Source organism: Erinaceus europaeus, chromosome 10, assembly GCF_950295315.1.
Source record: "Erinaceus europaeus chromosome 10, mEriEur2.1, whole genome shotgun sequence".
NCBI classification, from domain to species: Eukaryota; Metazoa; Chordata; class Mammalia; order Eulipotyphla; family Erinaceidae; genus Erinaceus; species Erinaceus europaeus.
In genome coordinates this window covers 71,193,706-71,219,101 of record NC_080171.1, presented here as the reverse complement: position 1 = coordinate 71,219,101, position 25,396 = coordinate 71,193,706, and the positions used below count along the sequence as shown (strand labels likewise).

General features: G+C 45.1%; 1 protein-coding gene and 1 non-coding gene across 2 annotated transcripts; one reads left to right on the top strand and one right to left on the bottom strand.

The window, feature by feature from the left end:
• Positions 1-4,401: 4,401 nt before the first annotated feature.
• On the bottom strand, positions 4,402-4,565 carry LOC132540973 (U1 spliceosomal RNA). Its single transcript, XR_009552179.1, has one exon. It is a non-coding gene; the product is annotated as a U1 spliceosomal RNA (small nuclear RNA).
• A 460-nt stretch (positions 4,566-5,025) lies between these two features.
• FXN (frataxin) lies at positions 5,026-24,473 on the top strand. Its single transcript, XM_007528446.3, has 5 exons — positions 5,026-5,242; positions 10,666-10,763; positions 12,785-12,905; positions 18,612-18,709; positions 24,272-24,473. The coding sequence occupies exons 1-5, from the start codon at positions 5,075-5,077 to the stop codon at positions 24,420-24,422; spliced, it is 636 nt and encodes a 211-aa protein (XP_007528508.1). The 5' UTR covers positions 5,026-5,074; the 3' UTR covers positions 24,423-24,473.
• The last annotated feature ends 923 nt before the right edge of the window (positions 24,474-25,396 follow it).

Here is a 25,396-nt window from a genome sequence, read left to right as displayed (position 1 = left end):
GAAACTGGCATTCCTTTGCAACAAGGCACAAGACTGTGTTCCTATTACTGTGCACTTCTTGGGGCACACAGCCTGTGCAGTACAACTGTGCGAGGTTGAATTCATTTGATTTATCCCTATGGCAACCTTAAGAAGTAGATAGTTTTATAAGCCCCATTTTATAGATGAGGCACAAAGAGATCCATCTGCTTGTCCATGGATCACACAACAAGGAAGTGGGAGGTGGCCAGGGTTGAAATCTGGCAGCTCCTCTGACACACACAGACAGGCAAGCAGCTTCAAAAATCCAACACCGGGGTGGGTGGTGGTGCACCTGGCTGAGGGCACATGTTACAATGTACAAGGACCTTGGTTCAAGCCCCCAGTCCCCACCTGTAGGGGGAAAGCTTTGCAAGTGATGAAATGGTGTTGCAGGTGTCTCTCTCCCTAACACTCCCTTCCCTCTTGATTTCTGGCTGTGTCTATCCACTAAATAAAGGAAGATAATAAAAATTTTAATAGTCTTTTTTTTAAAAAAAGAAGCGCAAGGACCGGCAGAAGGATGCCGGTTTGAGCCCCCGGCTCCCCATCTGCAGGGGAGTCGCTTCACAGGCTGTGAAACAGGTCTGCAGGTGTCTATCTTTCTCTCCCCCTCTCTGTCTTCCCCTCCTCTCTCCAATTCTCTGTCCTATCCAACAACGACAACATGAATAACAACAATAACTACAGCAACACTAAAAAAAAAAAAAAAAAGGGTAACAAAAGGGAAAAAAAAAAACAAACCAGCACCACCTAGCTCACAGCAATAGTGCAGCTCCCACGCCCTTCCCATATATATATATATATATATATATATCCCCAGAAGACATGTAGGTGGGGACCAGGCGGTGGCGCACCTGGTTAAGCGCACACACTAAAGTGCTCAGGGACACCAGGTTTGAGCCCCTGGTCCCCACCAGCAGGGAAGAAGCTTCACGAGTGGTGAAGCAGGGCTGCAGGTATCTCTCTGTCTCTCTCCCTATCTCCCTCTCCCCTCTCAATTTCTCTGTCTGTATTCAATAATGAATAAAAGTATATTTAAAAAAAAAGAAAGAAAATATGTAGGGGGCAGGTTAATTTGAGTATCTCTCAGGATTCTGTTGCAGGTTCCAACAGCAATGAAGAATTTTGCCTGCTTGCAAAGGTTGGTGTCATTGTTTTTTTTTATTATTTATTATTATTTTATTTTGTTTACCAGAGCACTGCTCAACTCTGGCTTATGGTGGTGTGGGGGATTGAACCTGGGACTTTGGAGCCTCAGGCATGAGAGTGTCTTTATATAACCATTATGTTATCTACTCCTGCCCTGCCTGCCTGTCTCTCTGGCTGAAAAGGCAGCACTGGAGCAATGAAATCATGCACACATACAAGGCCCAGTGCCACAAAAAAAGTAAATAAAATGAAATGAAAATTGAGTTGAGGACCAAGGAAATAGCTAACTTGGATAGTGTACTGCTTTGCCATATGTGCAATCCAGGTTCAAGCCTGGCCCCTGTCATATTGAAGGAAGTTTCAATGCTGTGGAGTCTCTCTCTCTCTCTCTCTCTCTCTCTCTCTCTCTGCTTCTAGCTTTAAAAAAAATGAGTCAGTGGTCCAGGAGCTGGTGCAGTGGATAAAGCATCAAACTCTCAAGCATAAGGTCCTAAGTTCAATCCCCGGCAGCACATGTACCAGAGTGATATCTGGCTCTTTCTCTCTCCTCCTGTTTCTCATTAATAAATAAAATCTTTTTAAAAAATGAGTCCAAAACTGTCTCTACCTGGCATACTTTAACGATGACTCTTTAGTCACTATCAGGCCATTCCACCAGCTAGGGCCCTAATCAGGGAGTCCAGAGATTCCCGAACAGACTTGATGGGCCTAGAACTCGAATAAATCCCTCTCTCCATTGATACCGGTCATTTCTATCAGGAACAACAAAATAGACCCCTCTGTGGGCCCCCATAGGACCTTGCCCTCAACTTGGATCAACAATGGTAGAGAATGTTCAACATACTCTATGCTACACCTGAGGAAGATGGGTCCTGCTATTGGGGCAGCTTGGAATGTTCCTACTCATGACCACAGAATGTGAGCTCAGATCTACAGAGATGCAGAGGTCACACAGGCGCCTAAGCTAATTATGGGCCCCAGATCACATCAAATCGATGGGGTTTACAGTCAACAATACTTATAACCCCTTTCCCATATTAGGGAGCTACTCTCTTCCCTGTTCCAGCTTTCTGGTCCTCCCCAGACAATAACTTGGATCCACCTGCATATCAGATTTCAGGGTCAGGCCAAAAAACAAACAAACAAACAAACAAAAAAAACACTAGTATTGCTACAGGTCCTTTGAAATATAACTAAAATATGCCTACTAGCTATCTACAAAATGGAGGACCCCCCAACCCTTCATCTGCATTATTCCAGCCCTTAGGTCCATGATTGGTCAGCAATTTGTTTGGCTTTGTATGTTAACTTTCTTGTCAACTACCAGGTTCCAGATGCTAGCATGATGCCGACCAGACTTCCCTGGACAGACAACCCCACCAATGTGTCCTGGAGCTCTGCTTCCCCAGAGCCCTTCCCCACTAGGGAAAGAGAGAGACAGGCTGGGAGTATGGATCGACCTCTCAATGCCCATGTTCAGTGGGGAAGCAATTACAGAAGCCAGACCTTCAACCTTCTGCATCCCACAATGATCTTGGGTTCATACTCCCAGAGGGTTAAAGAATAGGAAAGCTATTGAGGGAGGGGATGGGATATGGAGTTCTGGTGGTGGGAATTGTGCGAAGTTGTACCCCTCTTATCCTATGGTTTTGTCAATGTTTCCTTTTTATAAATAAAAAAAAATTAAAAAACCTGTGTCTACATCTTTGTGGGAACTCTAAGAGGGAAACAGAACTCTGGTGTTAGATGCTGTGTGGAACTAGGCCCCTTTTACCTTATAACTTTGAGAACTACTCTCATGTCACTAGAAATATCAAATTTGAAGAACTGAATCAAGGGACCTGCAAGATAGTTCACAGACAATGGTGCATAACTTGCCACACCGAATGGCCCAGGTTCTGGCCCCGAAAACACACACCACACTAAAGTACTATGGTACCAGAATACTCCAGTGCTGCGGTCTCTCTACCTGAAAAAGTCAGCTGGAGACAACTACCAGATGGTTTCACTCATATGTGGACTCAAGAGAACTGACACACATGAACTTGCAAAACAAAACAACAACAAAAGGCAAGCAAATTGTTTCTAAGACTTGTGAGAACTATGGTAATTATCTCTGGGAGGTAGGAAAATGGGGATACACAACTTCAGTGATGGGCGTGGTATGGAACCATACACTGTAATCTTACAATCGTATAACCCACTATTAACCACAAATAAAAGGGCTGGGAGATAGCTTAGTGGTTCTTTGAGGTCTCAGGTTCAATTCCCTGTACCACCATCAGCCAGAGCTAAGCAATACTCTGGGAGGTGGGCGAAAGGAAATAAATAAATGCAATTGATTTTAAAAAATGAATAAAAAAAATGGGGGAGTGATTCAGGTCATGGAACATGATGGCAGAGGACCTAGTGGGGTCCTAGTTGAATTGTTATGTGAAAAACTGGGAAATGCTATGCATGTACAAACTATTGTATTTACTGTCAACTGTAAAACATTAATTCCCCAAAATGAAAATTAAACAAAAAAAATGGGGAAAGTAAAAATAATTATAAAAAGAAAATCAACTGGAGGGGCAGGTCCCGAGGAGACAAAATAATAATAATAAATAAAACAAGACAGTGAGTAGAGTAGATGACTTGGTGACAACTTGAACATTGGGCCCCTGCATAATAAAGAAGCAGGGCTCAGGGCTGAGTGGTGGCACACCTGGTTACAGAGCACAAGGCCCAGGGTTCAAGCTAGAGGTCTCCACCTGCAGAGGGATAAGCTTCAAGAGCAGGGCTCTAGGTGTTTCTCTCTCCCCCTCTAAGCCCCCCTTTCCTCTCAATTGTTATCTCTCTGTTTAATAAGGCTTGATCTTTCTTTTTAAAATAATTTATTTTGGATATAGACAAGAGAAATTGAGAGGGGTGGGGGTGACTGAGAGGGAGAAAGACAGAGAGACACCTGTAGCACTGTTTCACCGCTGGTGAAACTTCTCCCTTGCTGGTGGGGACCAGAAGGTTTGAACCCGGGTCTTTGCGCATTGTAATGCGTATGCACCCATTTCTATCTATCTTAAATAAATAAATAAATAAATAAATATTTTTAAAGATTAAAAAAAAAAAAAGAATAGGGCTTTGCTACGTTCACGAGCCAAGTTCTGGCTGGCCCCCACCTCTTTGAAGGAAGCTTCTGTGCTGTGGATTCTTGCACTCTCGTTGTATCTAATATTAATTTTTTTTTTTTAACAGGGGAGAGCGCGAACGCAGTCCCCCACTACCACAAATTATGCAGTCGAGTTTCCCACATTTGGGGAAATCGCAGGGGTCAGCACATCCGGAGTGCAATGGATAAGCCTCGCCCTGGGAAAACCACCTTCGTGATCATGGTATCTCCCCTGCCAGGTAAGTATTCTAATATTAATATTATGCAATGTTTTTATTGCACTACAGTAAAGGACTCCGGGAGGAGGGGGGGTTTTCAGGTCCTGGTGCATGATGGTGGAGGAGGATCTAGGCTGGGGGGGGTGTTTTGCAGGAAACAGAAAAATTGCACACGTACCAACAACTGTATCTACTATAAACCATTAGTTGTATCTACTATAAACCATTAATTTCCCCCCCCCCCAATAAATAAGGTGGGTATATCCGGGCGGTGGGTCACCAGGTGGCCCATCGGAGGTCAGGGACCCAGGGCACTAAGTCACTAGCCTTGCAGGAGTGAGCTCTGCTCCGCTGGGCGCGGGGGGGGGGGGGGGGAGGGTAAGCGGGGGGGGGGGGGACGGCTATGCGGCTATTTGCCAGGCCTGAGCCCTGGCAATGACTCATACAGCTGACAGGACCCTGCAGTACCGCGCACCGCCACCAAGTGTCGCTGCAGCGCCCGGGGGCGAGAGGGCGGAGCCACCTCGAAGCTAGGAGCATGTGGGCGCCGGGGTACCGCGCCACCGCCCGCCTCCTGCCCCGCGCCGCACTCCCGGACTCAGCAGGCGCCGGCGCCTCGGCCCTGTGTCCCTCGAGGGAGCCTCCGCTCCACAGCCCCAGGTGGGTGCGCGCCGGGAGCACCACCGCCTGCACTTCCACTCGCTCCGTGAGTATCCGCGCCGGCACCACGGGCCGCGAGCGACGCAAGGAGCGCGCACGCCGCGCAGGGGCGTCACGGGCGCGCGCACGCTGGGCCGGGTCGGGGCTGCTCTGGGCGAGGCTGCGGGGCTGCAGAGCCACCATCCTCCGTGGAGCCTGGGGCTGTTTCTCTGCTTCTTGCATTTGCTCTGGCTTCTGCTGTTTGGTGGGGGGGAAAAAGTGTGACGGACAGACGACAAGATAGCTCACCTGGACAGCTCACATGCTGTGTGCCATACACACCATTCAGGCTCCTGCCCGCCCCCCACTGCCCTGGAGGAAGGTCTTATTATTCCTCTCTTTTACTGCCGGAAAAAAGTGGACTCAGAATGGTTAAGTTCCAATTGTGACCACAAAAATAAAGTGGCCACCTGGCCTGGGTGATGGTACAGTGGCTATAGCACTGGGCCTACAAACATGAGGTCCTGAGTTTGATCCCTGGCATCGCATGTGCCAGAGTGATGTGCTGGTTCTCTCTCCTACTCTTATCAAAAATAAATAATTTTTAAAAATTTAATAGAGTATATAGTACAGTGCAGCTGCTGAGGACAGCTAGTGCAAAGTGGGAACGAAGAAACGGCATGAGATCTGAAGGATCAGTGTTGACCTCAACGCTTGTTTTGGGAGAACTCAAGTGATGATATATTAGGATGCTTTCCTGCCTGAGGCACCCAGGTCCCAGATTCAGTCCACTGTACTGTACCACTCTAAGCCAGAGCTGATCAATGCTGGATATATATATGATAGATAACTATAATATGGATATGTGTATTATATGGCATATTCACTTGGTATATGAATTATATAGACTAGTTAGTTCATCTGCCTATATTGGGCCTTGGGAGATGACCCACCTGGTTTCCGAGTTCTGGCTCCACCACGCAGCAGAGCTGTATAGGAGAGGGTACCCCTAGGCTGGCTTCCTTTTCTGTGCAGGGGAGATTAAAGGGTCACACCCATATTTAGGAGCTAGTGGGAAGATTAGATTAAATTCCTAGATACAATGTTAATGTTTTAAACACTTATAACTAGTACCATTTTCTTCCCTTTGGGTGCAAAGAAGTATCTATCCCAGCTCTTCCAGGACTTAAAAAGAGAAAGCCTTGTGCCTGCTAAATAGCTAGTGCGCTGCTAGGTCATGTGCATTTTCAAGCCCAGCCCCTACTGCCTTGAAGGGAGCTTTGGTTCTGTGGTTTCTTTGTCTCTGACTTGCTCCTTTTCACCTTGAAGATGGCAGGAGAGTGGTGAAGTGCATTCAAGGAGGCTAGCACAGGCCAAGCGACTTCTGGGTATCTGTTCTGGGTGACTAGTAGCTGCAGGTGTCATGGGGGTGAAAGAAGGCAGAGGTGGCCCAACTCAAGTTGTGTGTCAAAGTCCTGAATTTGGACTTTAGACTCAAACTTCTCAGTGAGAGGTGTGATCAGACCCACAGTGTTTAAAGAATTTCATAGTTGGATGCCAATGTCAGGTTGGGAGCCAGGTGATGAGTGAGTGTTCTGGCTTCTCTGGAAAAATAGGCAGATGTGGTGGGAGGGGGAGCCCTATCTACACTGAACACAGGCTGACTACTCCTTCTGGGGAGCTCACCCAGTACTGATGGGGCCTGCACTTTAACCTTTGTGGGTACTATGGGTTATTAGCAGGGTGTTTGTTTTACCAGAGCACTGCTCAGCTCTTGGGGATTGAGCCTGGGACTTTGAAGCTTCAAGCATGAGAGTCTGTTTGCATAACCATTATGCTATCCACCCCACCCTCTTTTTTTTTTTTTTAGTTTGCTTTATATTGTTATTATTATTTTACAAAAGCATTGCTCAGTTCTGGTTTATGGTACTGCTAGGGATTGAACCTGGGACCTCAAGGCCTCAGACTTGAGAGTCTGTTTGCATAACAATTATGCTATCTCCCTTGCCCTATTTGCTTTACTACTTATTTATTTAATTTTGTATTTGATAGGACAGAAAAATTGAGATGGGGGAGTGTTGTTAAAATTCGGAGGCTCCAGCTGGCCGGGCTAGGTTCACGGGCGGGTAACAGAGACACGGAGACAACGGCTGGGCAGGGAAGCTGTATTTCTTTATTCAGGAACAACGATTCATAAACTAAGACAAACTAATCACCAAACAGAACTCTGCTGTCTCTTTGCGGCAGCGCAAGCACTCTCCCTTACTCGAACTCAGGAACCCTGGCGGGGTTCCTTCGGGGCGGGGCCAAGCAGGCCTGCAAAACTAACTGGACTGATCTAATTCTCTCGGTGGGGGAGAACTAGAACCCAATGTAAAGCATACAACAATGAGGTTTCCTTTCCTGCCCACAACTAGGGTGTGTCTCCATCTTGAATGGGTGTAACAAAAGGTTAAAAGACGTTGTTGATATGTAAAAGTCTCAAATTCCTTCTCTATTAGAAATATGCTAATAACAAGTTTTGTTTCATAGTAAGTAAATTGCAGCCAGCTGCCTTTGGGACTCTAGGCCGTTCCCCACCCCCATGCAAATGTCCGTCGAGACAGGTACGCCCCCCAGAGGCAAGAAATGTTTTTTTTTAAGCTGATAAAGTTTAGCCCACAGAGACAGATATGGCCCCCTCAGGCCTTCCCTTGGCAGCACACTGGTTCTTGTTACTTGCTTACATGTTTCTCCATGTTTGTGCCAGTTTCTTTTTTAAAAATGCCTGTATGATATATGTTTCTGTTCACCCCACACCCTTGATACTATAGTCATTTAGTTAAAAAGAAAAGGGGGAATTGTCGTATGCTTTACATTGGTTTGTTCTAGCCCTCCCCCGCCAAGAGAATTGGATCAGAGCTTCCCTGCCCAGCCGTATGTCTCTGGTCATCTCTGTTACCCGCCCGTGAAGCTAGCCCGGCTAGAGCCGCCGAATTTTAACAACAGGGGAGTTGAGCGGTAGTACAGCGGCTTAAGCGCAGGTGGTGCAAAGCGCAAGGACTGGCATAAGGATCCTGGTTCGAGCCCCCGGCTCCCCACCTGTTAGGGGAGTCACTTCACAGGTGGTGAAGCAGGTCTGCAGGTGTCTGTCTTTCTCTTCCACTCTCTGTCTTCCCCTTCTCTGTCCTATCCAACAATGATGACATCAATAACAACAACAATAATAATTACAGCAATAAAACAAGGGCAACAAAAGGAAATAAAGAAATGGGAAAAAGAACTTGAAAAATTGAGATGGAAGGGGCAGAAAGTGGGAGAGAGAGACCTGCATCCCAATGCATCACCCCTGCAGGTGGGACTGTTATTATTATCTTTTTTTTTTAAGCTTCCCCCCCCCTTCTTTACCAGAGCACTGCTGGTTTATGGTAGTGTGGGGGATTGAACCTGGAACTTTGGAGCCTCAGGCATGAGAGTCTCTTTGCATATTTGCATAACCAGTATGCTGTCTACTCCCACCCTGTTTTTTCCCTCCATTATTACTATCTTACCTGCCCTTAAGATTTATTGTATTTGGGCCAGGTGGTGGCACAGCTGGTTGAGCGCACATGTAACAATATGCAAGGACCCAGGTTTGAGTCCCTGGTCCCCACCTGCGGGGGAAATTTTTGTGAGTGAAGTAGTGCTGCAGGTGTCTGTCTTTCACTTTCTCTTTCTACCTCTCCCTTCCCTCTCCATTTCTGGCTGTTTCTATCCAATAAATAAAGAATAAAAAAACTTTAAAGAAGAAAGATTTTGCGCTGGACAGTAGCGCAGCGGGTTAAGCACACATGGCTCAAAACGCAAGGGCCAGCGTAAGGATCCCGGTTCCAGCCCCTGGCTCCCCGCCTGCAGGAGGTCGCTTGAAAGTGGTGAAGCAGGTCTGCAGGTGTCTGTCTTTCTCCTCAACTCTGTCTTCTCCTCCTCTCTCCATTTCTGTCTGTCCAATCCAACAACAACAACAACAGCTATGACAATAACAACTACAAAAAGCACAACAACAAGGGTAACAAAATGGGAAAAATAGCCTCCAGGAGCAGTGGATTCATAGTGCAGGCACTGAGCCACGGCAATACCCTGAAGACAAAAAAAAAAAAAAAGATTTATTGTATCGATTACATTAAGGGGAGGAGTTTCACATAAGACAGAGAGAGAGAAAGAAGGCAGAGTACCTCTTTGGTGTATATGACACTGGTGATTAAACAGGGAACACCAGGTATGCCAGTCACTGCATAAGACTTTCATGCCTGAGGCTCTGAGGTCCCAGGTTCAATACCTAGCACCACCATAAGTCAAAAATTGAGCAGTGCTCTAACAGAAACAAACTAACTAACCTGGGTTACATGTGTGTGGTGGGGATAGTGCTGGGGAGACCATTCAATAGTATCATGAACAAAGCCCTGGATTCATTCCCCAGCAACACATTAGAAAAAGTAAAATATGTACTGACAAAATAGCTCCCCTGCATAGTAAGCTGGCTTTACCACACATGCAATTCAGGGTCAAGGCCAGTCCACACCCCACTGAAGGAAGTTTCGGTGCTATGGCTTCTCCCTCCTGCCCTCCCTCCCTTCCCCTCTCTCTTTGCCTCTGCCATCTCTATCTGAAAAAGTCAGCCTGGAGTAGTGAAACCCTGGACATGACTAAAAACAATATTAACTAATTAAAATACCTGTTTAAATAAAGCAAATTAAATAACTAATGAAAATAACATGGTATCTGGCTCAAAAGCTTTGTGGTAGAGAGAGACCAGGAGACGTATAACACATTAAAAGAGGATGAAAAATGAAAGAGCTCCTAGGAAATACTCCTGTGGTCTGGAAGGTGGCGTAGGGGGGAATTACAAGCATGATCCCTTGTACGAGTTAGATCCCTGGTATCAGTGATGCTGTGGTTCTCTCTTTGGTTCCCCCACCCCATCATTAATATATAAGTGAATCTAAAAAAAAACTGGAAAACTCTGACATGGTTACTCTCTTATGTAAATAAACTGCACATTTAAACTGTAATGCCTTGTTGTATACATAAAATGCTAATATCTTTTTCTTTTTTAATATTTATTCCCTTTTGTTGCTCTTGTTTTTTATTATTGTAGTTATTATTGATTCACATTGTTGGACAGAACAGAGAGAAATGGAGAGAGGAGAGGAAGACAGAGGGGGAGAGTAAGATAGACACACTTGCAGACCTGCTTCACCGCCTGTGAAGCGACCCCCCTGCAGTTGGGGAGCCGAGGGCTCGAACTGGGATCCTTATGCCGGTCCTTGTGCTTTGCGCCATATGCACTTAACCCACTGCGCTACCACCAGACTCCCTCTTTTTTTTTGTAACCAGGGCACTGCCCAGCTCTGGCTTCTGGTGGTGCTGGGGGTTGAACCTGGGACCTCAGAGCTTCAAGCATGAAAGTCTTTTGCAGAACCACTATGTTGTCTTCCCTACCCTACTAATGTCCTCCTTAACTTTGGATTTTAGAGTTTTAATCTTCATGCCCTCAACAAGAATCTGAATGTGAAAAAGCAGACAGTCTGTTTGGTGAATCTGAGGACAAAGGGAACTTTGAGTCACCATAGGTAAGAAAACTCCTACACCAGAGGCCTTATCCTCCCTCCTTTCTCTCGCTCAGTGTACAGCTTATACCCATACACACATACACTTCTATCTACTACCCATTATTTTAAGGTAGGGCAGGGGGAGGGAGGAAGGAGAAAGAGAAAGAGAGAAAGTAAGAGAGGTACGTGTGATACTGTGGATCAAACCTGGGACCTCATGCTAAAGAGTCCAACATGCTATCCACAGTGCCACCTCCCAGACCACTAACCATTATTTTTAATGAAATATTATTATTATCACTACTACTACTATTATTTTTTTTTAACCCGAGTACTGCTCAGCTCTGGCTTATGGGTAGGCTAGGGTTTGAACCTGGGACCTTTGGTGCTCAGGCATTAAAGTCTTTTTGCATGACCGTTATGCTATCGCTCCAGCCTCACAGTATTACATTTTATAGATCATAATTTGTTTCACCCTTCTATTGTTGGACATTGAGGGTATTTCCAGAGTTTTGTTATTATTTGTCTTTGCTATCTGAGTTATTAAGGCAGACAAAATTTTTGAGACCAAATAGACTCAGAGATGTAATGGGAATCATCCATCAGTAGTTCTGTGGCCTCTTCCTGGGACAGTCTTAGGTGGTCCTGCCTTGTGGCATGGGTCAGAGAGCCAGGCCCCTCCACCTTCTGGAGTGCCTGTCACCTGCCAGCACCTGCTTGTTGGCACCTTCACGAATGTGTCAAGGCCACATTCAGGCTTCATGCAGCAGGAAGAGACGGGAGCCTCAGAATGGCACTTGTTATTGGTTTGTTGGAGGTCTTTGCATATTCGAGGAATAAGTCTTTCTTTAGATCTATGTAACACAGATACTTACTCCTGCTTTGTGGTTTTGTCCACCATAAATTTTAATGACAACCTCAGTGACAAGACGAATAAATAACAAAAATCAAAATGCTACATGGAGGGTGGAAGTAATAACACAATGGTCATGTAAAGAGATTCTCATGGCCTGAGGCTCCAAAGTCCCAGATTCAATCCCCTGCATCACCAATAACCCAGAGCTGTGTAGTGCTCTGTTTGGGGGGGAGAGTGGGAGTCCAGGCAGTGGTGTACCTGGTAAAGCACATGTACTAGCAAGCGCAAGGACCCAGGTTTGAAGCCCCACTCCCCACCTGTAGGGGGACACTTCAGGAGACATGAGGCAGATCTGCAGGTATCTGTCTTTCTCTTCCTTTCTCTATGTCCTCCTCCTCTTCAATTTTTCTCTGTCCTATCTAATAAAAAAATTAAAAAAAAAAAAAAACAGGAAAAAATTACTGCCTTGAGTAGTGGATTTGTAGGGCTGGCACCAAGCCCCAGCGATAAACCTAATTGCAATTAAAAAGAAAAAAAGGGCAGAGGTAGATAACAATGGTTATGCAAACAGACTCTCATGCTTGAGGCTACAAAGTCCCAGGTTCAATCCCCTGCACCACAAGCCAGAGTTGATCAGTGCTCTGGTATTTCTCTCTGTCTCTATCTGCATCTCTCTCTCTCTCAAAAAAAAAAAAGTAAGCCAGACCTCCCACCTTCTACACCCCATAACGATCATTGGTCCATACTCCCAGAGGGGTACCGAATAAGGAGGCTTTCAATGGAGGGGAGGAGCTACGGAACTCTTGGTGGTGGGAATGATATAGAATTGCACCCCTCTTATCCCACAGTCTTGTCAATCATTATTAAATCACTAATAAATTATTTTTAAAAAATGCTATGAGGGGCCAGAATAGTGACTAGTGAATAGTGAGTGTGCTGCTTTGCCCTGTGCACAAGTCAGGTCCGAGCCCGGGCCCCACCGCAGTGAACAAAGCGTTGGTGCTGTGGTCTCTTTCACTCAATCGGTCTGCCTTCTCTGTCTCTGAGAAAAAAGAAAAATGCTATGTGATCCTGCCCGCTCTACTTCTTTGTCTCTGTCTAAAAATAAATCAAAGCAAACAACTGAAATGAAAAATGAATGTGTCGATGTGCAGTGACTAACCCAGGCCTTCCTCCCCGCCCGCAGCTGTCTAGACGAGACCACCTACGAAAGACTGGCGGAGAGGACGCTGGATTCCTTGGCTGAGTTTTTTGAAGACCTTGCCGACAAGCCCTACACACGGGAAGACTACGACGTCTCTTTTGGGGTACCTTTTTGCTTATTTCCATTCTTCTCTTGCCTCCCTGAGAAATGGAGCTCATTAACTGCAAGTTCTCCGTCAAGCTGCAGGAAGTTGTGTGGAAGCGAGTCCCTCTCCCCCCTCCAGCCAGCTCTACCAGCTATGGAACTAGGCCAAGTCACCCAATCTCTCTGAGCCTCGTTTCCCTTAGAAAGTGCAGAGGTCGCGCAAAGCGCAAGGACCGGACTAAGGATCCCGGTTCGAGCCCCCGGCTCCACACCTGCAGGGGGGTCACTTCACAGGCGGTGAAGCAGGTCTGCAGGTGTCTTTCTCTCCCCCTCTCTGTCTTCCCCTCCCCTCTCCATTTCTCTCTGTCCTATTTAACAGCGACAACATCAATAACAACAACAATAATAACTACAACAATAAAACAACAAGGGCAACAAAAGGGAACATAAATAAATATTTTTTTAAAAAGTGCAGAGGTCAAGCTTCACTCCTCCCTTAAAACAAGTGAGAGAGGGCTAGGCTTGAGTACTGTGCTGAACTGCTGACTTTTCTTTTCTTTAAAGATTCATTTATTGGGGAGATAGCATATTGGTTATGCAAACAGACTCATGCTTGAGGCTTCAAGCACCCAGGTTCAATCCCCAACCACCATAAACTAGAACTGAGCAGTGTTCTGGTAAGGTAAATAAAAATCACCCTCAAGTGATTGCAACATGTATCATAAGTGAAAACTTCCAGCTGGGTGATAGTTGAATCCCGGAACCTGGAAGCCAAGGGAGTGTTTGCCTGCACTGACTGGCCACCAGGTGGCAGACTTGAACAATGTGCTGCCTAGCTGACCTGGAGCTGCTGTTTTGCCAGTGGAGAAAATGCCCTGCAGAGGGGCAGAGGGGCCAGGCAGTGGCACATCTGGTTAAGCCCACACATTACAGTGCACAGGACCTGGGTTCAAGCCCCTGGTCCCCAGCTGCAGGAGGAAAGCTTCACAAGTGGTGAAGCAGGGCTGCAGTTGTCTGTCTCTTGAATATTTTTATATTAAAAGAGAGAGAGAGAGAGAGAGCAGAGCAGAAGTGAATCCTTGATAGCAGTGAATTCCTGCCAGGCAGTGCTGTAAAGTGTGCATTTGGGACTAAACCTTAAAATGATTTAGGTCAAGCTGATGTAGAGGCGTTGGGGAGACAGCATAGTTGTTCTGCAAGACTCTCATGCCTAAGACTCTGAAGGTCCCAGCTTCAATCCCCAAAAACACCATAAGCCAGAACTGAGCAGTGCTCTGTAAAAAACAAAAAAGTAGGGTCCAGATGGTGGTGCATGTGGGTAAGCACACATGTTACAATGTGCCAGGACCAGGGTCCAAGCCCTCAGTCCCCTTCACCTGCATGGAGAAAACCTCATGAGTGGTGAAGCAGGCCTGCAGGTGTCTCTATGTTTCTCTTCCTCTCTACCTCCTCCTTCCCTATTGCTGTCTAGTTGTCTATATCAAATAAATAAAATATCTTTTAAAAAAATTGGGAGGATAAACTGGTATCAAAACATAGAGCTCAAGTAATCTACACCAGAAACACCAAGGGTGGAGATGCCCCAGCTGCTGGTGAAGATGCATGAACAAGTCCCACGTATTGTACATTTTGAAAAATAAAAAACTTTATCAAAAACAAAAAAAAAAATTGGGAGGGGGCAAGTGATGGTGCACCTGGTTAAGAGCTCACATTACGGTGTGCAAGGACCCAGGTTCAAGCCCCTGGTCCCTACCTGCAGGGGAAAAGCTTTGTGAGTGGTGAAGCAGGACTACGGGTGTCTCTCTGTCTCTGTCCCTCTGTATCACCCCCTTCCCTCTCGATTTCTGGCTGTCTCTATCCAGTAAATAAAGATTAAAAGGTCTAAAAAGAAAAAAATTTTAAGTGAGCCAGGAAGGAGATAGCTCACCTGGTAAAGTGTGTTTTACCATGTGTAAAGATTAGGGTTCAAATCCCCAGCCATCACATAGTAGTGCCATGCAAAGGGGAAGTTTATGAGGAGTGAAGTGATGCTGTGCTCTCTCTTTAAATATGTGTATATATGTGGTCCAGGAGGTGGCGCAGTGGATAAAGCATTGGACTCTCAAGCATGAGGTCTTGAGTTCAATCCCTGGCAGCACATGTACCAGAATATCTGGTTCTTTCTCTCTCCTTCTATTTTTCTCATGAATAAATAAATAAAATATATTAAAATATATGTGTATATATATTTTTTTTCTCTGCAAAAGCCCTGTCACACATAAGTTTTAGCTTTCTGGATATCAATCACAGACCTGTTTTATCAATAACAGACATAGAATCCCAATCTTTAGACCATGCCTTCTTCTCTCTCTGTGTCTGTCTCCTGGGATGCCAGGTACAAAGCACTGTGGGGCACTTAAAGGCTGGGCTAATTAATAACATTCAGGGCATCCCTAGAGGTGCTACCATGGTTGGAGCCTTGAACTTAAACAAACATGATGTCGGAGCCAGGTGACAGTGCACCTGATTGAGCACACATGTTACAGTGCTCAAGGAAGGACCCAGGTTCAAGCCCCTGGTCCCCATCAGCAGGGGGAAAGCTTCACAAGTGGTGAAGCAGGACTACAGGTGTCTCTTTGTCTCTATCTCCCCCCTTCCCTCTCAATTTCTGGCTATCTCTATCCAATAAATAAAGATAATTTTAAAAATTAAAAAAAAGACAAACATGAGGTCCCAAGTTTAAGCCCCGGCATCACGTGTCAGAGTGATGCTCTGGTCCCCTTTCCAAAAATAAATAAATAAAAGAGTCCCCTCCCCACCCCAAGCCTGTCAGTTGGATCATTATTGGTACTTTCCCACCATTTCAATACCTTTTTGTGCTTGCAGAAGTGTGTTCTGAGACCCAGTGGGGCCCCTTGATTGAACTGAGACTTTAGAAGGTACAGAGTAAGGCTGGGGCTTAGCTGTGAGAGCTGGTCACAGAGTGGGGAGTGGTGAGAGGCCCGATTTTGCTCAGCAGCTCACATAGAGAGAGCTGAACTGTGCACTGTGTCTTTAAGATCCTCATTGTTCTGAAAAGACTTCAAACCTTAGGGCCTCAAGGGCTCCTTTGTTGGATGAGTGTTTTCACATTTAAATGCGCATTTATTAGGCAGTGATGAGCCTACCCGCCTTTGGAAGGATTCTCCAGCTTCTGGAGAGGAGCTTAGAGGAGCCTGTAAGATGTGTGGGGAGGATCTGGCAATGAAAACCTAGTCTGGCATTTCTGCCTTCTACCAGCAGAGCTGGAAAGATTGCTTTTTTGAAAAAAAAAAAAATTAAACTATCTTTAATTATGTATTGGATAGAAACAGACATAAATGGAGAGGGAATGGGATAGAAACAGAAAGACACCTACAGCACTGCTTCACCACTCCAAAGTTTTCCCCCTTCAGGTGAGGACAGAGGGCTTGAACCTGGGTGTTTGTGCATTGTAACCTGTGCACTCAACCAGGTGCACCACCACCCAGCCTCAAGATTGTTTTTCTCACTTAAACCGGGTTGGCAGGTGACTGGATGATTTATTTCTTTCTTGCCTTTTTTTTTTTTTCCTTTGAGACGGAATTTGTAGCATCCCAATTTGGGGCTCACTGGTATTCCCACAGATTTGGTGTTTGCAGGAGTATTTTTTTTGTTTTGTTTTGTTTGGTCTTTTTGATTTTTGTTTTTTGTTTGTTTTCGATAGAAACAGAAATTGATAGATATAGAGAGGAGATAGAGGGAGAAAGACACCTCCAGTACCTTTCACTGTTTATAATGCTTCTTCCCCCCCCCCAGCCCCCCGCAGGAATGAGGGGCTTGAACTAGAGTCCTTATTGCTTTGTGTGCTCAACCAGGTGAGTCATGAGTCACCATCCAACCCCCTACAGGTTTCTTATTAAGATTTATTTATTCGTTAACACAAGAGAGAGAACCTTAGCATCACACTGGCACTGCAATGCCAGGGACCAAACGTGAGGCCTTGTGCTTTCAGGCCCAACATTTTAGTCACTGAACCACCTCCTGGACTGCAAAGTGTTTGTAGATGTGTGTGTGTGTGTGTGTGTCCAGTTTTTAACACTGATTTGTCCTGGTTGGCAGTTACAGGACACTTGATAGAAAGGTCGAGTAGTGGCTTACTTGCTAGAATTCATAGGTTACTATGCTCAAAGATTCAGGTTAAAGTCCCTGGTCCCCACCTGTAAGAGGGAAGCTGACCATTAGCTGAGCTATTTGGTACAAAGTTGCCACAAATATTCAGTTTACAAAAGGCATAGTATCTGGGGACAGGCTGGTGGTGCACATATATCACCATGTGAAAGGACCCAGGTTCGAGCCCTCAGTCTCCACCTACAGAAGGGGAGCTTCATGAGAGGTGAAACACGTCTGTGGGTGTCTCTCTCTCTCTTTTTAAAAATTTTTTTATATTTATTTATTTATTTGTTTTCCCTTTTGTTGCCGTTGCTATTATTTATTGTTATTATTAGTTATTATAACTATTATATTAGTTATTGTATTTATTGATGTAGGCGTTGTTAGGACAGAGAGAAATGGAGAGAGGCAGGGAAGACAGAGAGGGGCAGAGAAAGATAGACACCTGCAGACCTCTTCACCTCCTGTGAAGCGACTCCCCTGCAGGTGGGGAGCCGGGGGTTCGAACCGGGATTCTTATGCCCGTCCTTGTGCTTTGCGCCGTGTATGCTTAACCCGCTGCGCTACCGCCCAACTCCCCTCTCTGTCTCTCTTATTTTCTCTACCCTTCTTCCCTCTCAACTTCTCTCTGTCTTGACCAAACTAAATAAATAAATAATAAAAATTTTAAGATTAATTTATTGGGCTGGAGAGATAGCATAATGGTTCTGCAAAAGTCTTTCATGCCTGAGGGTCTGAGTTTCCAGGTTTAATCCCTAGCACCACCATAAGCCAGAGTGAGCAGTGCTCTGGTCTACATCTCTCTCATTAAAATAAAATTTTAACAGTAAAAAAAAAAAAGAAGATTTATTTCTTGATGAGAGAGAACCAAGTTTGGGACCTCATGCTTGAGAGTCTGACATTTTATCTACTGCACCACCTTCCAGGCTACAGTGACCTTTTTTTTTAGTTTATTTTATATAGAGATAAAGAGAAGTTGACAGAGAAGGGGAAGATAGATAGATAGACAGACAGACAGACAGGCAGGCCTGTCTGCAAGACTGCTTCACCACTTATGAAGTTTCCCCCCAGTAAGTTGGGACAGGGAATTGAACCTGAATCCTTGTGCATGGTAATGTGTACACTCAACCAGCCCCTCCACCATGACTTCTAAACACAGATGGCATTTCTTTAGGGGATATGTTATGTACAGATATAAATACAAAGTGCCGGGAGTCGGGCAGTAGCGCAGCGGATTAAGCACAGGTGGCGCAAAGCCCAAGAACCAGCGTAAGAATCTGGTTGGAGCACCTGGCTTCCCACCTGCAGGAGAGTTGCTTCACAGGCAGTGAAGCAGGTCTGCAGGTGTCTGTCTTCCCCTCCTCTCTCCATTTCTCTCTGTCCTATCCAACCACAGTGACATCAATAACAACAACAATAACTACAACAGTAAAACAACAACGGCAACAAAAGGGAGTAAATAAATATTTAAATAAATAAATAAACACAAGGTACTGAGGTAAAGCCATTAAGCAAAACGGAGAAGTGATGACTGTCTTGTTTTCCTTTCTCCCTTTTCTTGTACTTGGCCCACCAGAGTGGGGTTTTAACAGTCAAGCTCGGCGGAGATCTGGGCACCTACGTGATCAACAAGCAGACCCCTAACAAGCAGATCTGGTTGTCTTCACCATCCAGGTATGTTCGGAATTCAGAATCTGTTCTTGCTAAGTGTCTTTGATATGTAACATTGTGGACCCTGAAAGTGACACCTTCTTTCATGTGTTAGTGTCTTTAGAAACCACTTTGTTTTTTAAAGAGTTATGAATTAGAGGTGGCAAAATAGCTCACTTGGATAGTGCGCTGTTTTTCTTTGTGGGTGACCCAGGTTTGATCTTGGCTGCCACTGCATTGAAGAAATGAAGAAAGCTTCAGTGCTGTGGCGTGCCCCCCACCACTACCTCTATCAAATGAAAGAAAGGGAAGGGAAGGGGAGGGGAGGGGAGGGGAAGGGAGGGGAGGGGAGGGGAGGGGAGGGGAGGGGAGGGAAGGGAAGGGAAGGGAAGGGAAGGGAAGGGAAAGGAAGGGAAAGGAAGGGAAAGGAAGGGAAAGGAAGGCAGAGAAAGAAAGATTATGGGGGGGTGGGCTAAGTGCACATGGCACGAAGCACAAGGACTGGCATAAGGAGCTGCATGCCAGTCCCCAGCTCCCCAACTTCGGGGAGTGGGGTCGCTTCAGAAGTGGTGAAGCAGGTCTGCAGGTGTCTATCTTTCTTCCCCTCTCTGTCTTCCCTTCCTCTCTCAATTTCTCTCTGTCCTATCCAACAACAACAACATCATTGGCAACAATAACAACAACAAGGGCAACAAAAGGAAAAAATGGCCTCCAGGAGCAGTGGATTCCCAGTGCAGGCACTGAGCCCCAACAATAGCCCTGGAGACAAGAAAAAAAAAAAAAAAGAAAGAAAAAAAGAAAGATTTATGAGAAAAGGAGAGAACCAGAGGATCTCTCTGGCTCATGCAGTGCTGGAGATTGAATTCAGGACCTCATGCTTCAGAATCGAGATTTATCCATCATGCCACCTCCTAAGCTGAAAGCCACCTTTTTCTTATGTTTTGTTTAGTTTATTATCTTTAACATGTTTACTTATTAATGAGAGAAACCAAAACACTGCTTAGCTCTGGCTTATGGTGGTGTTGGGGATTGATTCTGGGACCTCAAAGCCTCAGACATGAAAATCTTTTGCAGAACAATTATGCTGTCTCACCAGCCCTTATTTATTTTTAACATTTATTTACTTATTCCCTTTGGTTGCCCTTGTTGTTTTATTGTTGTAGTTATTATTGTTGTTGTTATTGATGTCGTCTTGTTGGATAGGACAGAGAGAAACAGAGAGAGGAGAGGAAGACAGAGAGGAGGAGAGAAACATAGACACCTATAGACCTGCATCACCGCCTGTCAAGCAACTCCCCTGCAGATGGGGAGCGGGGGGCTTGAACCGGACCCTTATGCCATTCCTTGAGCTTTGTGCCACCTGTGCTTAACCCACTGAGCTACCACTCAACTCCCCAGCCCTTATTTTTTTATAGCATATCTGATCCTCAGTAGGAAAGGTTGCTCTGGTTATATGATTTCTTTAAAAAAAAAAAAAAATGCAAAGAATAGATAGCATAATGGTTATGCAAACGGACTCTCATGCCTGCGGTTCCAAAGCCCCAGGTTCAATCCCCCACACCACCATAAGCCAGAGCTGAACAGTGCTGTGGTTAAAAAAAAAAAAAAAAAGTGGGGGTGTGGTGGTGGTGGGCAGTGGCATACCTGGTTAAGCACACATAGTACTAAGCACAAGGACCTGGGTTTGAGCCCCGGCTTCCCACCTGCTGGAAGGACGCTTCACAAGTGGTGAAGCATGTCTGTAGGTATCTCTCTTTCTCTCTCCCTCTGTCTCCCCCCACACACCAATTTCTCTCTGTCCTATCCAATAAGATGGGAAAAATGGCCACCAGAAGCAGTGGATTCCTAGTGCTGGCACCAAGCCCTAGAGATAAACTCTGGAAGAAAAAAAAAATTACTTTTTTATTTATGAGAGAAAATCATCATTCTGGCCCATGTGGTGTCTGTGATCAAACATTGGCGAGTCCAGCACTCTTATCAGTGGATCAGGTTGTTGGGGACAGCACTGTGGTATAATGAGATCCTAGAAGGAAGGACACTTAGTTGCACTGAGCTTGAACACATGGAAATTGGGGCACAAGGATATTGCATGAGCACACAGAAAGTGGGAATTTGAGCACAAAAGATACATGCTGTGGTAGGAGTTTTGGGTAAGGGAACCACACCTGGCACTTGCAGGTAGCCAATAGGAGGCTGACCCAGGTCTGATGTGTATGAGAATTCAAGAGAAGAGAGTTTACACATGGAGGGGCCTTCTAGGAATTTATCCAGGGTTCTCAGTACCTGTCCCTGAGTTTTTCTCTTCTCTCTAATTTCACTTCTGCACAAATCCTACCTCATAACTTTAGAAAGGAAGATTTGGAAATCACATACCACATGTGCTCCTTACACCAGTCCTTGCGCTTTGCACCACGTGCACTTAACCCACTACGATACCGCCCGACTCCCCACCACATGTGTTCCATTATGACTCTTTCAAGAGAATTTGAGCTGGACCCACAGGAAAGGAACTGGAAAAGGTCCCAGGCAGCCTCCCTCCTCCTCTTACAGTGTTACCTCCCAAGCCACTAGTTAATAAAAACTGGTCACGGTTTGGCTGCTGTAAGCAGATAGAATGATGTTAGCAGATCCAAACTGTAAAAGCTATGTAGGGGGCCAGGTGGTGGTGTATCTGGACCCAGGTTTGAGCCCCTGGCCCCACCTGCAAGGGAAAAGCTTCACAAGTAGTAAAGCAGGTCTGAAGGTGTCTCTCTGTCTCTCTCCCTCTCTATCTCCACCTCCTCTCTCAATTTCTCTCTATCTAATAATAAATAGACAAATAAATAAAATATATATAATAAAAGAAAAGTCTGTATATAGATAGCATAATGGTTATGCAAAGAGACTTGAGGCTCCACAGTACTTGGTTCAATCCCTCACACCACCATAAGCCAGAGCTGAGCAATCCTCTGATATTATAACTATTAAATCATTGCCCTACCTTTCAAAAAGCCATTTGTCATATTGCAGCATCTGAACAAGTTGCAGTTTGTTTTCAAAGCAAGTTACAATTTGACCTCTAAATAGTTTTGAATAGTTTAGCAAAAGGCTGTTTGAATTCCACTTGCAGAATTGGGTTGTGTGGTGGGGCAGGCATTTTAAACTGCTGCCCCAGAGCATTTAATACCACCTCCTACTTTTTTTTTTTCTTCCCACTGATGTGTATTCTGTCTAGTGGAATAAAAAATTGTGTTGGAAACCACCTGCCTCACATCTGAGAGCATGAAGGGGCAAGGGTCCTGTCTCTGTCTGGATGCTGTTGAAGTGGTTGTGAGAAATTAGCAAAGACTCTCTCACAAAAACTCTCAAGAGGAATCCTCTTGGGGTCATCCATTAGCACATCCAAAGAGCACTTATTGACGGTGAATTGAGAAAAGCCCAATTATAACCAGGCATGGGATTCTTTGAAAGTCTAATAGAACTAGGAAGAAAGCATAATGGTTCAGCAAAAAAGACTTTCATACCTATGAAACCAAAGGCCCCATGTTCAATCCCCAGCACCACCATAAGCCAGAGCTGAGTAGTGCTCTGGTCTCTCTTTCTATCTCTCTCATTAAAAAAAATAAACAAATAAGTAGGGGCCTGGGTGGTGGTGCACCTGGTTGAGCGCGTGTTTTATAATGTGCAAGGACCCAAGTTCACACTTGTACAACTGCGTTCTCTACTGGATGAGCCACCTCCTGGTGGCAGGGAAATAGCTCAGCATCAGAGCACAGGACTTTCATGCCTGAGGCCCCAGAGGCCCAGGTCTCTGGCATAACCTTATACCAGAGCTAAACAGTGCTCTGATCTCTCTTCTTCAAGCTAGTAAAAATAAATATATCTTGAGAGAGGATGGAGAAGATTATAATCTGGGAATGGTTAGCTGTTAGGGAAAGGAGGAAATGGAAATAGAGAGTGGCAGAAAGAGTAAAAGAAAAGAGAGAAGGGAGGAAGGGAAGGGGGGAGGAAGGGAGAGAGGAGCTGGGGAGATAGCATGATGGTTCTGCAAAAGACTCTTATGTCTGAGGCTCTGAAGTCCCGGGTTCATGACCCAAAACCACCATCAGCCAGAGCTGAAGAGTGCTCTGGTATCTCTCCCTGTATCTTTCTCTCTGCCTCTCTCTCATTAAGCTAAATAAAATATTAAAATTAAAAGAGAGAGAGAAACAGAAATAGAGAATAACTGGATGCCTAACAGATCCAGAGTTTTCTTTTAGGATGATGAAAATGGTTTGGAACTATTGGGTTGCCAGAAGAATTTTTGATGCATTTTTACATAGTAAAACAGAAAAACCAGGGCCAGGCAGTGGTGCACCTGGTTGAGCACACACATTAAAGTGTGTTAGGACCTGGGTTCAAGCCCCCAGGCCTCACTCGCAGGAGGCAGACCTCACAAGTAGTGAAACAGTGCTGCGGGTGTCCTCTCTTCCTTTCTACCTCACCTTTCACTCTCAATTTCTTCTCTATCTAAAATATGAAATAAATAATTTAAAAAAAAAAAGCAAATCATGACTTTTCAAAAAAAAAAAAAAAAAACCCAATAGACGGGTAGTATTTGCACAGCATTGTGAATGTACTAAAAATAGTAATGGTGTGATCTGGAGGTGGCACAATGGATCCCCGGCAGCACGTGTACCAGAGTGATGTCTGGTTCTTTCTCTCTCTCCACCTATCTTTCTCATTAATAAATAAATCGGGAGTCAGGGCACTAGTGCAGCAGGTTAAGCGCACATGGCACCAAGCGCAAGGACCGGAATAAGGATCCCGGTTCAAGCCCCCGGCTCCCCACCTGCAGAGGGGTTACTTCACAAGTGGTGAAGCAGGTCTGCAGGTGTCTATCTTTCTCCCCCTCTCTGTCTTTCCCTCCTCTCTCCATTTCTCTCTGTCCTATACAACAACAGCAACATCGATAACAACTAATAATAATAACCACAACAATGATAAAGAAACAAGGGCAACAGAAAGAGAAAAATCAATCAATAAATCAATAAATACAGATAAATAAATAAAACAACGGTGATGACGGTGATAAAAGGAATAAATGGTGTTGGTCATACATGAGTGTCCATCAGGGATCATATGTGAGTTGGGAAAAGCAAGGCATCAGAATATGATATAGGGACTCATCAGTAGGGCTCAGCTATGTTCGTGTCTAGTACTTTATGGAGTGTTCCAAAAAATTTATTGTGTGGTTATACCTAGATAGGGGGCTCGGTGGTTGGCACACCTGTTTAAGCACACACATTCCAGTGTGCAAGGACCCCGGTTCAAGCACCCAGTTCCCACCTGCAGAGGGAAGCTTCACAAGTGGTGAAATAATACTGCAGGTGTTTCCCTCTCCCTCACCTCTCTGCTTCACCCTCTCTCCTTCCTTCTCTCTTCCCTTCCATCTCAATTTCTCTTATACCAGTGCTAAATAGTGACCCAAAGGTGAGAAATCACACACACACCATGTTAAGTATTTCTTCCTCAAACTCCTCTTCAGCCATTTTTTTGTTTTGTGGAATGAGTATGACTTCCCAGGGACCATCTCTGTTGACTCACTCTGTGTGCTTTATGTTTCAGTGGACCCAAGCGTTACGACTGGACTGGAAAAAGCTGGGTGTACTCCCACGATGGGGTGTCCCTTCATGAGCTGCTGACTGCAGAACTGACTACAGTCTTCAAAACAGAACTGGACTTATCCTCCTTGCCCTACTCTGGGAAAGATTCCTGAGGTCCCACCCCATTCTGTAGACATTAAAATCATCTCTCCAAGACTCCAGCATCCTGCTGCAGCTGAGTGTCTAGTTTTTTCCATTCCCACTTTTGAGGACACTTGCTTTGTGTGTGACAGCTCTGGGAAATGACTGTGCCGTCTCCCAGCCAGCCCCTGAGTTCAGGCTTTTCATTTCCCAAAAGGATTTTCAGACTTATTGTCTGCTATCCCTTCGTCATGTCCATTTGCTCATGCTTATTATGTGTAAGCTTACAAAATAAGATACGTAATAAGGGAGGGGGTAGATAGCATAATAGTTATGCAAAAAAGACTCTTGTGCCTGAGGCTCTAAGGTCCCAGGTACAATCCCCTGCACCACCATAAGCCAGAGCTGATTAGTGCTCTGGAAAGATAAATAAATAAAAAAATTAAAAATATATATATATATGTAATAATGGCACCAGATGGTGGTGTACCTGATAGAATGCACATGGTACAATGCTCCTGTCCCCACCTACAGGGTGGAAACTTCACAGGCAGTGAAGCAGGGCTACAGGTGTCTCTGTCTCTCTCCCACTCTTCCTCTTCCCTTAAGATTTCTCTCTGTCTCTATCCAATCAATAAATAAATTCCATATATATATATATATATATATATATATATATATATATATGGAAAATTTTCAGAAGGAGAAATGAAATGATCTTACTTTCATTCTATAAAGGACTTATCACAGAAAGGACATGGAGAACAACTGGCCAGCCATGCCTTTGTCTCAAAGTGGGACTCATTAAAATTATAGAGTGATCTACAGATGTTACCATGCCTCTTGAAAATATGACTTACTTTTCTTCTTCTTCTCCTTCTTCTCCTTCTCCTTCTCCTTCTCCTTCTCCTTCTCCTTCTTCTTCTTCTTCTTCTTCTTCTTCTTTGCTGCTGAGTCTTTACTCCCTCAAGCCTAAGGCTCTGAGGTCCCAGGTTCAGTCCCCAGC

Excerpts from the sequence above, each read along its gene's own strand:
- FXN (XM_007528446.3), top strand. The coding sequence starts at position 5,075 with ATGTGGGCGCCGGGGTACCGCGCCACCGCCCGCCTCCTGCCCCGCGCC. Across the intron at positions 10,764-12,784 it reads GGAACTTTGAGTCACCATAG|CTGTCTAGACGAGACCACCT; the intron begins GTAAGAAAACTC and ends CCCCGCCCGCAG. Across the intron at positions 12,906-18,611 it reads ACTACGACGTCTCTTTTGGG|AGTGGGGTTTTAACAGTCAA; the intron begins GTACCTTTTTGC and ends TTGGCCCACCAG.